We start from the raw sequence: 16,176 nt of genomic DNA on the forward strand, positions 1-16,176 counted from the left end.
AAAGATCAATAACATTGTGATAGCGTGGTACGGTGACAGATGGTTGCTGAACTTATCATGGTGATCACATCTTTAGTATAGGGAATAAAAACAATAATGTGGTAATAACACTGTATAGAGCTAGGTGGGTACTGTTGAATAACTATGAGGTAAACCTGAAGGTAATACAGTATTGTATGTTAGCTGTATTTTAATAAAAATCTTTAAAAACATTGACATGAAGTAATCACTGGGTTTTATATTTAAAATTTTTAAGGAATGATAAAGAGTATCCATACATAGTAATGACACGAAATCTTGTTAAAAATCAATAAACTACAAAGTCAAGGAGGATATTATGCATGTAAGCCATGTTAATTTCAACCAAAGACTGTACCATCCAAACATACCCAGAATATGGATATTTTTAACTAGTTAAATTTAAATCCTGCAAAATAATTATGTGAGACAGGAGAAGGGTAAAATAAATTTTTTAAACAGCAACACTATACTTTAAGGACATTTCCTTTAGTCAAATTGTGAGAATTTTCCATTAACTTTGATACCGGTTGCTTACAAAACAAAACAAAAGAATTGAATAAGAGTTATTTTCCATTACAAGTTAGGTTCTTCTAACAGCTATCCCAGATCAAATTGTACATGTGAATTTATATTATTAAAAAGTCTATTTGACTCTCCCCTTGTCCACTATACCAAAATGGTTAACTAATTAACAAGTGTGAAATCACAGCCTGAAACAGAAAAAAGGTGAAGGAGTAATTATATTGGAAAATTGATTGAGCTTCTTCATAGTCAACTAGCCCAAAATGCGAAATAAAAGGTAAAAAAAAAAAAAAAAAAAAATATTGGGAGCAGTTTAAATCACTTTAATAATGTACCTGGTTAAAAGTATTACTTTGGCTACAATTAAACAAGTTATACTTAATATTAGCAGTACGCTCATTAACTTGTGTTTGGAAACATCATAATCTATATTTTCTATTGGACAAACTAAGTCTGGTATACATAACATGGTTAAAAATGGTAATTACTTTAGAACTTTGGGGAGAAATGGGACGTAGTTTTTGTAAAATTCTAACTTGCAAGATTTGCCTTCAATCTTCCAAGTGCACACAAATGGCTGCAAGCACACACACATTTGTTCTTGCTGAAGAGATCAAGACTACTTCACAGAAGAGACTGCTAGAGTCCTGAGGTGAACATTTGGATGAAATCTCCCCTCGGGCTACTACAAGTAAACTGTAGCCTTTTAATAATCTCATTCTCTATCATTTGAGGATGAGTCAATTTTATGAATTTCAATACAATAAATCTAAATAACAATGAAAGGGCCTAACCGGGTAAAAATAGAACTATTACTATAGTTTTAGCATTTTAAAATCTCTCAGATGAGAAGTTTACATTGAATATGTTTAAATAATTATAACTCCTTAGTTTTATGCATAAGTATAGATCCGGAGACAACACTACCCAATAAATAGAAATAAATTATGTGCCAAATTTGAAACTAGAGCTATAGCAGTGAAAATAACGCACTGGAATGTTGTTCATTTATGGTTTCATAGACTTTCATGACACGGTAATGTAGAAACTCAATAATGGTAAAATATATGTTTCATTTAATCTTTAAAAAATCCAGATCTTAATTTCTAATAAGGTTTCTAAAACGAGTTACAAAAGTAAATTGTGATTTTCTGTATTATAATCCAAACGGATGTAATCAGGCTCTAAAACATTATTATGTAACATATTTGTGAAATTTTTCTTAACAATTCTAAATACTATTCTTAGCATTTATAGTCCTGACAATGTTATTCCTGAATTCTTGTCTGGCTCATAGGTGCTGGCAATTTGTGCAAATATAAGCAACTTCCTCTCAATTAATACAATGTGGATTGAAACGAGTTTCTTGAAATCCACATAGAAGAACGGACAACCTTCATGGTAAAAGTCTGTAAAGCTTATTATGGAAAGGAAAACAGGACTGTTTAGAAAGGAAAAAGAAAAGACTTCCAGATAGGACATGAGAGCTGTCTCCCAGCAAATGAGGAGCTGTCATGTGGAATTTTGGTTCAAATTAGAATCCTAAAATTATTCCTTCATCTAAGTATGTATTGCTCCCTTCCTATCTGCCAGACATGGTTCTTGGCACTTGGCACACAGTAGTGAGCAAGAATGACAGCATCCCTCTTCTTACTTCAAGTGGGTAAAACAGAAAATGAACAAGTAAACAAATAAGTGGTCAAGAGCATGGCAATTTCAGATGGTTATAAGTGTAGTGAGGAAAAACAGACAACCAGGGAAACGCGGCACAGACAGACTGAGTTGCGTGTGGTCAGCAAAGACTTCTCTGAGGAGGCAAGTTTTGATGTGAGAACTGAATGAGAAGCAAGAGCAGTTGTTTAAAGACTTGAGGGCAGAGCATTCTAGGACGAGCAAACACTAGCCAAACATCCCTAAGAGAGGGAGGAGCTGCCATGTTGGAGTTTTAGACAGAGGGCCAGTGTGTCTGGAGAAAAATGTCTGCAGAAAAATGGTGCAAGAGGGGACTAGCTTTTCATGACAATGGATTCCCAGAAGGCCTTTTATAAAAATTCTTTCTTTCTTGTCTCTCTCTAATTCTTTTTCTCCCTCCCGCTCCCACTCTATCTCTATATGAAATTGTACATACAACCAAGATAGAAATAAAATCATAGGTGCTTGTCTGTTTAAAGCAGGAGTAGAAGGCCATCAGTGCACCTGCTCAGCTGAACTCCAGGTCTCTGGCGAATACTGATGGAGTCAAACTGCCTTCATTTTAGACATAAAGTAATGAGGTCCAGAGAGGATAAATTAGGAAACAGCATGATATAGAGAAAGTGCCTGGATTTGTATCAAATAGACCTTGGTTCAAATTCTGTTGTGGTGGATTTAAGCCTTTGGATGAGAGGAGCCATTTGCATGCTCCAGGATCCTGGTCCAGCCTTACGACTTGCTCTAATCAACAGAATACAGTGGAGATTATCTTGTGCAATTCTGAGCAGCAGCCTCACAATTTCCCCTCTTCCCTTTTTAAAACACTGCCACCTTGTGAACAAGTCCAGTGTAGTCTCCTCGAAGATGGGACCACATGGAGATCCCAGCCCCGTCAAGCCAGCCAGACTCCATGCAGTCTGTCAACGGACTGCAAATGAATGAACGAGAACGAACACCACATGGAGCAAAGCAAGCTTACCCAGCTGAGCCCTGACCAGACTGCCAAACTATAGAATCAAGAGCAGATGACTTGTTGTTGTAAGCCAACAATTGTGGGGTGGTTTGATATGCAGCAATAGATAAATGATACAGAAATGTTTGCTAGAATACCAGAATCTAAAACATGTGGTAGTGGCTTTCAGATGGAGAGGCAGGCAGAGGCCTCTCTTGAAAGATCAAGAGTAGACAGTTAGTAAAGCTTCGAAGAATGGTGAACAAACTGTTAGTGGAGGCTTGAAATGCAGTATGACAATTGTGACTGGAGACTGGACAAGAGTGGCCTGTATTATATAGTGACAGAAAAATGGGCGAGAATGTTGCTGATGATAATTCATAAGACAGAAATGTACATAATGCATTTGTGCATCTGGCTAAAGAAATCTCCAGACAGAAAGCTGAAAGTGTCAGTTGAGTATTTCTAACCCAAGGATAATAAGGTACTGTGAGAGACAGAAAAGAGCTAAGTAAGGATATATTCAATTTGCTAAGCAAACTTACAGCAAAGCAAAAGGGCCCAGGACTTGCTTGGTTGGAAAAATAAACCAATTTTTATACTTCGCTCTCCTAGAAGGAAAATTATTTTCAATGTAAGAAATGACCTTAGGGTAAAGGTCACATCAAAAGTGCTGCTATATGATATTTTGGTAAGTCTTTAGACAAATTTAAACCATGTCCTAGTAGATTCTCCTAAGTTGACAATCTTGATTCTAAGAATCTTGAGGACATTATGCCACAGCAGCAAGACATATTCAACAAGGAGAGACACATGGGCTACCACTGGCCATTTCTAAACAAAACAAAACTCAAAGGATAGAATCATGATGACTGAGCCAATAGGAGACTGGAACAATGGATTAAAGAACCACTACCAGAGAGAACTGTATCCTAATCAAGAAACATACCCTACCCCTGAAGTAAGGGGCCCTGATAATACATGCTCAACTGAATTGCAAAATTGGTATGGACAAGTAATTGCTACGTTTCTTCCATTTCTCCTGTTTCTGAATGAGAGTATCTACTGTGATTTTATTGATCATACAATTTTTTGTTGGACATATAGGCAATAGACAACTTATCTTTCCATTTTCCAGAGTCCTGAATAAAGAGAAGCTGAACCCAAGTAACTTTCTATGCATTGGGACCTAATATAAGCTTAACACAAGATGTTAAGCCTAATGCCATGATTGAATGACACCAAAAAATGTCTTGGAATGGGGTGGATGGAAAGAAATTGTACATTTTGCATGTGGAAGGGACATGAATTACTGTGACCAGAGGGCAAGTTAGAATGTTTGCACAGGTGTCTACAGTAGTCCTTCCTTGCTGTATGCATGCTCCTTTGTGATATGATTTTGCTGTTCTCCCCATCAATAGGCAGATGGTATTTACCTGCTTCTTGAATATAGCATATATATTATACCTTGTAACTTGCTTTGACCAAGAAGTGACAATATGTGACTTTTTAGGCTCTGTTTCAACAGTCCTTGCAGTTGCTTCTCTTGCCCTCTTGGAACACTACTAGCTCGTGAACAAGCCCAAGCTACCTCCCTTGATGGTGAGACACAACAAGGCAAAAGAGATTGTGCAGAAACAGAGATAGGGGCTCAGGAATATCAGCAATTATAGCAACTCCTATGGAGGGTCCAGACACACGAGTGGGGCCATCTTGCCAGTATCCAGGCATCCCTCCAACTGACTGTAGATGCAGGAATGAGTCTAGCAGACACCATGTAAAGCAGAAAAACAGCTCATATGAGCTCAGCCAAATTGCAATATACATGATTGTAAGCAAATGAATAATTGTTGTTCTAAGTCCTGAGCAATTTATTTCACTTTCTCAGCCTATTATGTGACCTGGAAAAAAATAAATTACTATCTATCTTATAGGGATATTATGAACATTCAATGAATAACTTACGAAAATTATTCATCAATGTCTATATATCCTAAGAACTCAATAAATGGTAGTTAATGTGTATAATCATAATCATAATAATACTAATAATAACCACCACCTACAATATTAAACAAGTCTAAGATAGTGATTTAGAAGCAGCTTTGGATGGAAACCAGAGTCTCCCAGGTCAAATTTCTTTTCCCTAGACAACACTGCCTCTCCATACTTTTAGCCTCTCTCAAGGTTAGTTATTTACTTAAAAAAAAAAAAAAAAAAAAAGAATACCATACTGTAAAATCAACAATTTGTTAATGTCAATATGTTACACTAATTAATGCCATGCTGTCTCTAAGGGCAGAACCACAAAATATGGATGGAACTTATGGGAAGGCTGATTTGGGATCAATAAAAAGAACATATTTCTAAAGGATCTTTTCGTAGCTCTGAGAGGCTGCATTGCCTTTAAAGCTCTAGCATATTCCTTGTCATTAAAAGCATTCAAGAAGAGATTACATTTCTTCTGTCAGAGCTAGTGACACATGACCTTAGTTTGGCCATATAATTTTTATGACCCTTCCTAAACTTGTGCAATACTTACTCTATTTTCTCAAAAGTTCTCTGCATTTTAAATGCTTACTCAACAACCTAAATCTTAATATACAACCCATGCATTTAGAAATTCCACTTATATTTTCAGTTGCACATGTGTATAGATGTACTACAGAAATAACATAGGACATGAAAAATTTTAATTGGCCTTTTCTTCTTTGATGGAGATCAATACTCAGAACAGTCAATGTTTTATGTGTTAACTATCTGTTCACATGGATGAAAAAGAACTCAATATGCTGTTGTCAAAAAATCTATTCATTTGTTTATTCATTTATCCAAAGAATATTTATGAAGCATTTATCAAACTCTTCCTATACACTAAGCATTGTGCTATTTGGTATAAGTTTGTATTTTATGGAAACAAAATATTTAGAAACAATACTTTGATTCTAAAGAAATAATAAAGAACCTTAAATATTTTTCAGAGTTTAGTTTTCAATATTTTATGTTGAAACTCATACATGCACCTATTTACTTAATTATTTGATACTTATTAGAACAAAATATATGCATCCAAGACAGTTTCTTACTAAAAATCAATCACAAGTTTACTCTAATATTTATATCTAGCTTATAAACGAAATGAACTTTCTGCTTAGGTTTAAATTTGATCTAGGATAGTAATAAACACTTCTGAGTTTATCTGTGTAATGATAAAGATACATGCAATTTGCAGTTAGATGCTATATATTTGCAGTGTATAATATGTAGCTACCTGAGAGAAAAAAAAGTTATGATATAATTAACAAAAACAAAATGTTTTAATCTATTTCCTATTAGTATAATGTGAATATAGGTCAGGAGGTTATTTTATGTGAAGCCTAAACAATTTCTAATATTCCCAGTTAAACCAAGCATTTCTCTGGTTTGTCATGACAGTTTAGCTTTCATCGAGTTGACAGATTGATTTCTCTCCCACCTTTTAAAATTTAAACTTGAACTCAATATATACTTATACAGAAAAATAATTTTCAATTATATTTAAATACTTTTACGATGACATTTTAAAATCATGATTAGAAAACAAACAATCTCTAGAAAAAGCAATGTCAGTAATTTGGGACATTCTAGGAAAGACTGATTTGGGAAGGAAGAAGACAGTTAATAAAATCCATCTTTGATGTTATTTAACACAAAAGCAAACAGATCTTTTTATATTTGACATTAAAAATCTGATCATCTGTGTTGCTAAGAAAGCACATATAGCTTTTATACCGACCACACAGTAAAGAATAATAATATTTCTGTTTACTGAGATATCAACTGGCATTTCACTGTAAGTCAATGGTCTATCGTTGCTACAGCGTATTAGACCTCAATCTGGCATCAACAAATGTCAAGAGTATAAAAAATATATATATAGGATGAAAATCAAAAGCATGTTCCGAATACCCAAAAAAATAAAAAAAGGAAACAAAGTTCACCTAAACATATTTGCTGTAGAAATCAGTGTAATATTCAGCTGTCAATCTAGAGAAACAACAAGGGATCCACACTGTCAGTAGGACAGGATAATAAAATTTCCAGCAGATGTTCAGCCAGGGCTCTAATTTTTTACTGAACTCCCTTGGTAAGCATTTAATTTCTTTATCATATGCAGGCTTGGCAAATTGTACTTCATCAAAACTGTATTGTGAAATATTAATATTTCATATGATAACAAAACCGTAGAATAACCTTTGTTATATTAAAACCATCCAAATTTCAAACGCCAAGATTTTGAATTTTAATACATTTTAAGTAGATTCTTGAATTGGCATAATAAATTATAATAAGGCTAATCTAAATTGGTATGCTATAATGTCACATAAATGTATAGTACATGTAATATTTTAATAGATATTTTTAGTAAGAGGCTTCAGTAAAAGCCTGTGTTTATACTACTGAGTTCTATACTGCAACGTTTCATCAAGGACATAGCACAGAAGCTCATAACACATTATATATTCACAGCAGGTTTAATTAGTAATTAGGGACAATATAAAAAACCAAAAAAAAAAAAAAGTTGATCTCTGTGAAGCAACAGGCTACTTTGCAAAATCACGCACGGGAAATAATAGTTTTTGAAAGTGGCATTTTGTAAGTCCAAGGTGGCATCATTATTTATGTCACTAAAATCTGCACAAATACATTTAAAATAGTCTTTGCACAAATATTTTGTCTTACCCACAAAGTAAGTAAAACAGAGCTTTCTAAAACCCCCTATCATTTTGGTTTATGTGCCAAATTTAATTTGCATTTGTTCGTAACTCCTTCTGAACCAGCATCACAGACTTCTGAATAGACAGACTAAATTTGAATTGGAGGTTTAGAAGGAAGTTAGCTTCCACATTTATTTCTGCTGGTAATCTTAAACCAGGGAACTTCTCCCTGGTTACAGAAAGAGCGTCACAAATCAATGCATGTTACCAACAGAGTAAAGACAGGTATCTCTGATTAAGTAGAATTCAATTTTTGCAAGCAAAGAAAACACCAAATTCAAAGCAAATACTTTTTTTTGGCTACAATTTTCCCATAGTACCTGAGTAACCCCCTATTTCTGTTTACATATACAAGTTGCAAAATAGTATAACTAATTATTTATTAATGTTATCAGAGACTCAGTTTTTCACAATGGATTAAACATTTGATTATGATTTCCCAGTAATTTGTAAAAGACGAACTGAAACAAAGACAAATATATTGTCAATATTCTCCAAGGTTGTAAACAATTAATAATATTCTACAACTGAATCTAGTATGTTCTGTATGTTTTTACACTTTGTTTAACCAAAGTATTTCTAAATATTCACCAACTTATTTGAAAAATACCTCCCTTTACCTATTTAAACATAAATATATTTAAGAAGTATTTTTCCATGCACTATTTTTTCTAACTTTTGAGGATTCTCTAGATTTCCTTGACCACAGTTGTACAAAGCATCTTGTAAAGCTGTCAGAATAAAAGAGTCCTTGTATCTTAGCCATAATAATGCTTGCTATTGATCCTAGTAAGAGGAAAAAAGAGAGAACGTGCTTAATGGGGCAATTTTGTTCTCTATTATTTTCTTTGTCTAAGGATAAGGCTGATTTACATAATGATACTCTTGTTTTAGTCACTAGATTCACACATTCTTATACATTAATTATTACTAACTTCCAGTTAGTACTAGATATATCAATAGGTATATCATTTAAAATTTTATCAATAAAGGGTCTAAGGAATGTTAAATTCTGCAGCTCTTTTGTAATTCAAAACCATATATTATATAAATCATCCTACTTTGAAAAACACATTCATATACTTTAAAGAATCAATCTCAACTTTAATATGTAGTGTACTTTCTACTAAGTATATCCACTTACGGAGTGACCATGACAAATTAAACTCAAGTTTATGTACTCTGAGTGAAGTTTATGTACTTAAAAATTCCAGAAAAATCTTATTTATTACTAGCACCAATGAGTTACACTGAGAGATTCCTTCCGACATGTATTAGATCCCAGGATTATGTGCAAACCAAATCCATTATCTCTCCAACTTTGAGTGGAGGCAAATGTCCTCATTCATACACATCCAGAAATCACAAAACAAAAATACAGAAATAAGAACTCATGAGTTTGTGATTATTAAATGAAACAGTCACTTTTGAAATACTTATGTTTTTGATGCTTCCTAAACAAAACAAAATGAGAAATATATGCACCTCCCTTTCAATGGGAAAGCATAGAAGGGAAGTAAAGACTAGCGTGTAATAATAGGTCTTACCTGGTAGTTTAATAACTATGATTTCTCCACCAGAAAAATATTTCCATTATAATATTTATGCCCTAATTAAAACACATGATAGATGTGTAAACATGACTTCAAAAATATTTTCTTACCTTATCAAGAGAGAAAGTTTTGGTCAGGGCAAAACCCCATCCAGCTTCAAAAGCTCTTCGAATCATTGAGGTGCTGGTAGCGGGAGTTGCACTAGCAAGACCGAAAGGATTTGTAAACTTCAGTCCAGCCATCTCCACGCTGATGTCCACCAGATCAATAGGCGTGTAAAAGAGGGGTAGTTTGGGCGTGGCAGACACTGAGTTTCCATATTGTGACTGCAAAAAACAAATAGACAACAATTGTTCTTGTGTCATATCTGATTTTTCCACATAATCTTTTACAAAAATCACTTCAACATAGTATTTGACTTAATAGAGATTATATCACTCTGCTTAAAATGATGAAAACTGGCAGAGTCAGTGAGCAGTGAACCAAATTCATATAATACCATCCTTTTCTAATTTAAAAAGCAGTATAGAGTATTAACACAAATAAAATCATTTAAATAAACAAACAAAAACTGTTTAAAACAAACTGAGATTTAAACATGGAAGGGAGTAACTTCAGAATTCATCTCCCTGGTCCCATTAACCCAGGCTTTCTGTACTTCACTTGTGGAGTTATCTTTAGTGGTTAGAGATGGGGCAACAGCAAGTCAGGAGGCCCACATTCAATTCCCAGTAATTTCACTACTGTTTATGAGATTTTAGGAAAGCCACCTAAAGGCAGCCCTTGTCTTTTCTCCTCCACTGTTTTCCGTATAGCAGCAGGAATGCAGGTTGCCTAATTTCCTACCTGAGGGATATTGGGAAATGCAAGAGATTGTAAACCCCAGAGAGACATCTAATCTGGAAAGTGGGTAATGTACTCATGTGCATGAGAGGGGTTTCTTTTTTCAGAAACCAAACAGGTTCCAGGCAGTTAGTGTTGAAATCTTTAACTAGCTCCCCAACCTGTAAAACTGCTGTTGTTAAATGAACATTGTAATAATGCACCTTGTATTATGCGAAAGATTTAATAAAAACACGCAAAGTACATGGCACACTGAAGCATACGTGTAGTAGGTGCTTGATAAATGTTCTCTTTCTGACTGGGAGATTATTAAAGATCTCATCAGACCTTCTGTTTGTAAAGTGTCTATGTCTCTGCCTCTCTCTCCTTCTCTTCCTTCCACCATTTTTCTCTTTTTACCTCCAAAAGACAAATACTGGCAAATATAAAAAGGGATGAATTTTGACAGGCAAAGTGGTTACTGAATGGACAGGGCTAGTTACTTCCAAAGTAAGAATGCCTTTTTCTTATGAATCATCACTCATAAGAAAAGTTTATTTGAGCAGAACTTTAATTTTACAGGAGTGTGTCTTGTGTAGATAAAAAATGCCATGACTTGCATAGAAATTATTTCTGGACCTCCACTATTTATAATGCAAAGTAAATTTCACTTAATATGTAAAAAGGCACCAACTTGTCAGTTGAAAGACTAATGTGCCTCTGGTACCTGCAAAGAGGTGTCTGATGGTATCTGGTCTTCAGCTATGGCTTCTACCAGGAATATTCTGGGTTTCAAAGCATATTTCTGAATATTGGTCAGTCCCATCATGACCATAATTTCTCCTGTCTTCACATAGGATTTCAATACCATCAGAAGGATTATTAGCAAAGACAAAAGCTATAATGTATAATACAGGGAAGTGGGGGATAAATTGAGGCCTTCATTTGTGGTATGTGTTGTGTCTGTTTGTGTAAGTATGTACAGAGTTGGGTGAAAAAAAATACCTTTGATGAGATTTTCTTAGCTCCGCATAATCATAATTTAAAGTGAACCAAATAAGTTTAGGTTAGTCTAAGGAAGAATTTCCTGACACCACAGATTGGTTAACACTGGGAAAAATTTAGAAGCACCTTCTGTATCTGAAGAATCTTAGAAACTTCACGCAATATTGTGTCTGATCTGATAGCAGAAACACACATGGTTCCGTATTCTTCATTAGGTGAGATGAATGATGTAAGTATTCTTCTTTTTTATGGCTTTGTATTGAAATAGCGAATGTCTTTAATGTTACAGATGTATTCAATTTGTTAATAATTGTAGGCAATATATGGCAGTAGGCAACAGCTCAAGGGTGCATATGTGTATGTGCAGTTCAACGTGGGTTTGTTAACTTACGCAAATTTTAATAAAGCATTGCTCTGAAATTCATAAGCACATTGCTGCTTTAAAACATATAAAGGGAATGATTTGAACCAATGGCAAGATTATCCTAAAACTTCAAAACAAAATAAAAAAGGAAACAACCAAAGCAAACAACAAATAGCAAAAAATAAACACAAAAAACTCTTCCAAGTGAGAAGTATAGCTTCTTATAAAATATATTTTTTCTTTTATTGACAAAAATACTACTGTTGTGTATGCATCTAAGAGATAACCTAAAATATTTACATGTAGAAGGCAGTCTTTTTCATACTGTGCATACAGGACAAGTTTTTATTTTGTCTTTGTGACTTTTTGCCACAGTGTGGTGCTACACCAGCCCAGTCTGTGCAACCTCAGGATATATTCCTGCCCTAATGTCCTCTTCCTTTTCTGAAACTTAAAAGCAGGTTCCCCTTGTACCTGTGCTCAGGAAACTTAAAGATCTCAATTTTCAGCTCTCATCACAAGACTGATTCTTCCCAAATCCCAATCCCAATCTCCAAACTCAGATTTTCAAGAGATGTCAAGACTTTGGGATGTGGATGCTTTGTCATTAATTCAAACTCAACTCCTTTAAAATGTATCTAATCGTATACCTTTCTAAAGAATATGTTTAGATATTCAATCTCAGACCATACTATTTTTCCAGTTGTCCAATAGTGTTAGTAAATAATAGATGTAAGAAACAACCTAGTTTCTATGAGGATTAGTTCCCCAATGATACTACTCTACAAAGAAATGCTATATTGGCATCAGAAACAATACAGCTATATATATATATAACATGAAAGAGTGTGGTGGAAAAACAGTGAGTCAACAGTGTATGTAAATCCAAAAGTTTTCCATAAAAAAATAAATATATATGTAGCTATATGTCTCTCTGTTTAGCCATCTATGATAAGGGTAAACATCAATATGTTAACTGGAGTTATCTGAATTGGAATAGGAATGACCTTCAATTTTTAAATTTTTGCCTATTGTATTTTCATATTTTCAATAATGAACATATGTTAACTTATATAAAACAAATAGACTTAAAGACATACTAAAGTAATTTTTTTAAAAAAGCAATGATAAACTCATTAAGTAAAAATCAAAGTAAATAGACTACTCTTTAGTTTCCTTCACAGATTGTGCCAAATCAATCTTTTCAGCTATATTTATTATTCATAAAAGGTAAAAATATTTAGAACTAGAACAAAGAGATGGTCAACCTTAAAAGCTTTATCTTATACACAGAAAACTAAGGGCAAGGGAGGTTAAGTGAATAGCTGTAAGTTATTCAGTTAGTGACAAAGCCAGAATAAAATGTATTTTTTCTGTCTGTTTGGCTTATGTTCTTTCCACTACCTTGCACCATACCTCAGAAATAGTATGTTTCAACCATTCCTCCTCAGAAATACTCTGTGCCTCCCTGACTCTGCACCCTTTTACATTTCATATTTTCTTTCCTACCTACTAAAATATTACCCACTCTGAAGCTCTCCCTAACCCCTAGAGATAAATAATTTTATCTGGGCTACTCGCAGGGCATAAAAAAGTAGCATTATTTTAATTTTTTAATTACATTGAAAATATTTGATTATATGTTTAATCACTAACATGCTAAAATTTATTCATATCTTCAGGAAACCAAATTTAAATTTCCTTGCACGGCATATACTGATTGCTTCCGTAACACAGTACACATGTCTTCAGTTAGACACAATTCTTAACATTCACATGGAAATATTTTCACTCATTTATTTATGCAGCAGGTATTTATAGAGAACTTGAGAATATAGAGATGAACAAAACAGACAAGGTCCCTGGAGCTCACATTAAAAAAAAAATGTGAATAGCGTTACCAACCAACGAAACACAAAGTAAAACCACAGACAGTTCATCACACTGCTACGTCTCCATGTATGATCATATGTATTTCCACTGGCCTAATATATAATCCAAGAATTTCTTCATCCATTGAACTCCTAATCATCCCTCAAAACTCAACTCATTCACGCAAGTATGTGTTTCCTGGGACATTCCTCAGTACACTCCACATGCTTGTCTAATGGAGCAGACTCTTTTCCTGCTATTTTACAATTTAAAATACGCCTCCACCTCAGTAGTCATCATACTGTGCTGTACATGTTGATTTTCTTTTCAAATAGAACACAGGCTCCTTGAGGGCAGTGACCATATCCTGTTCAAATTAGTATCTCCGTTAGAAATATATGTAATTTATATGATATTATACTATATTATATTACATTTACAATACTTACTCTTAAAGGTAACTCTGCCCTCTTCTGTACAAATATAAATAAAACCACTTTTCCACATGGCAACCCTCAAATATGTTTAAAAGAATTATACATTTTCTAAATTTCCTTTTTTCCCCAGGTTGAGCATTTATATCTTTATAATTATTTTTAATACATAAATCTTATCAACATTCTCATTGCCTTGGTTGGACATCTCATTCACCTTTTAAGCTCTGAAACTGAGGAACCTGCCAATATAGTCGAAAGGATGAAATACAAGCACTTGAATTTTTACAATTACAATTTCCCCACTTCCCTTCCTTTTTTAAAGCAGGAAGCATCTTATAATCTTCACATCATCACAATCTCTTTGGTCATTCAAAATACATTTAATGGAAACACCGAATGGAAACCACAGACTCGAAAGAGGCTGAAGTGACAAAGAACAGAGATGCGGCTGGGGTGGCAGTTAGAATAGAGATTAAGGAAAAGTTAGATGTCCAGCAGACTTTTAGAGTGGAAAGATAAAAAGTCACATTTCTTTTATAGAAACCATTGTTAGCCATATAAGACAGTGAAAATGAGAGGGATGTCTAAAAATGACTTTTAAAAAGTTTACCTTTTCCCCTTAGAATTTTTTATTGGAGACTGATGAAGATTTTAGTCACTTACAATTCAATTAAAAAAAATAACTATGACATGCATAGATCATGAGAGGGCCCACATTTATATGGGTTACACTTAAGTTTTCTCATTTCATCTGCATCTGTAAAATCCTTCAAGGCTCTTTCTTCACTGTGCAGAATACGGAAGTCCTTGGCATTATATAATCCCAGTTGTTATCTAGGCTCTTCTCCCTCCCACACTTTCTTATCTCATCTACAACTACTCACTCAGAACACCTTCAGTCAGTTTATTAAGCCATTATATAATTTCTCAAACAAAACAATATAATTAATGCATGTATGCATTTTGAGTTTTCTTTTCCCTAAAATATTCTTTCCTGCCTGGCTTTTCTTCTTTGAACATTCCAACCAATCCTCCCAGTGAGTCCCCTTGCCATCTCCACTAGGAAACGTCCCTAGCTATCTACATGCAAAGTTATTCCCTTATGACACTCACTATCGTTTGCTTATGTGTCTGTATCTCCTACCTAATTGAATTTCAGCACCTAGCATAACATTTGGCAGAAAGATACTCAAAATATTTGTTCAATGCATCAGATTAGTGACCTTGGGTACTTAGCCACTTTTTACATCAGTTCCTAGTTAGATAATAATCAGTTTAGATGCCATAATCATCAGCTGTATTCCAGATATAAAACTCCATTATATTCTATGATTCTAATGTAGAGTAGCTGTGGGGGCAGAGCCCCAGAAAGTAGTTTCCAGGCTCTCAGCCTCACATAGACAGGTGCTGGCTCAGGTAGTAAATGGCCATCAACTGTGATTGCATGGCCATCAGCTGTGGCTAGTTGGCCGTCAGCTGTAACCAGTGAGCCATTGGCCACTAATATAACTGCTGTGGCTGTGCTAGCAAAGAGAGGAAGAATGGGGGCTACCAAGAAGATGGCGGCTGGGCTGGCAAGCGTGGATGGCGGTTTGCGGACAGTGTGGATCCAGCCTCTAGTGAGACTATAGTGCCGCCAGAGAGAATATAGTGGTATGACTCCCCTACCTATGGCTCCGTGGGTGTTCCTTTTTGGCCTCACCATGTCCTGCGTTCTTATGTGGGGAGCGGGACCAGAGACCCCGCAGGTCGCCCTGCACGACAAATGGCGCAGCGAGCAGGGTCTCCCGCACGACAGTAGCATTCAACTCTTACCTCTGAAAGACTGTAGAATTTAGCAAAGGTTCTCGAAACAGCCATCCATAGAAATGGTGTAATGCAGGGACTCAGCTCCCGCTCTCGGCGGGTGGACACAGAATATGGTGAGGCCAAAAAGGAACACCAATGGAGCCATGGATAGGGGGTTTATACCACTATATATCCTCGCTGGCGGCTGGGTTGGAGACCCAGGAAGCAGGAACCACATGATCCACAATCCACCATCCACTTCTCTGCCGACTGTACTTGCTAGCCACATTCCGCGTTTGCTAGTGTAGCTACGGTAGTTATATTAGTGGCTAATGGCTAACTGGTTACAGCTGAAGACCAACTATTTACAGCTGATGGCCATCTACTACCC

General features: G+C 35.1%; 1 protein-coding gene across 2 annotated transcripts in view; it reads right to left on the reverse strand.

The window, feature by feature from the left end:
* The window catches only part of DPYD (dihydropyrimidine dehydrogenase), a 795,862-nt gene that overhangs the window by 402,713 nt on the left and 376,973 nt on the right, over positions 1-16,176 (reverse strand). Inside the window, exon 13 of one of the 2 annotated variants that reach the window (XM_019747023.2) lies at positions 9,608-9,823. The exons of the other annotated variant lie outside the window; for it this stretch is intronic. Coding sequence (XP_019602582.2) covers positions 9,608-9,823 — 216 coding nt within the window. The remainder of the gene's footprint in view (positions 1-9,607; positions 9,824-16,176) is intronic. 2 annotated transcript variants of the gene reach the window in all.

Source organism: Rhinolophus sinicus, linkage group LG14 (genome assembly GCF_036562045.2).
Source record: "Rhinolophus sinicus isolate RSC01 linkage group LG14, ASM3656204v1, whole genome shotgun sequence".
Classification (NCBI taxonomy): domain Eukaryota; kingdom Metazoa; phylum Chordata; class Mammalia; order Chiroptera; family Rhinolophidae; genus Rhinolophus; species Rhinolophus sinicus.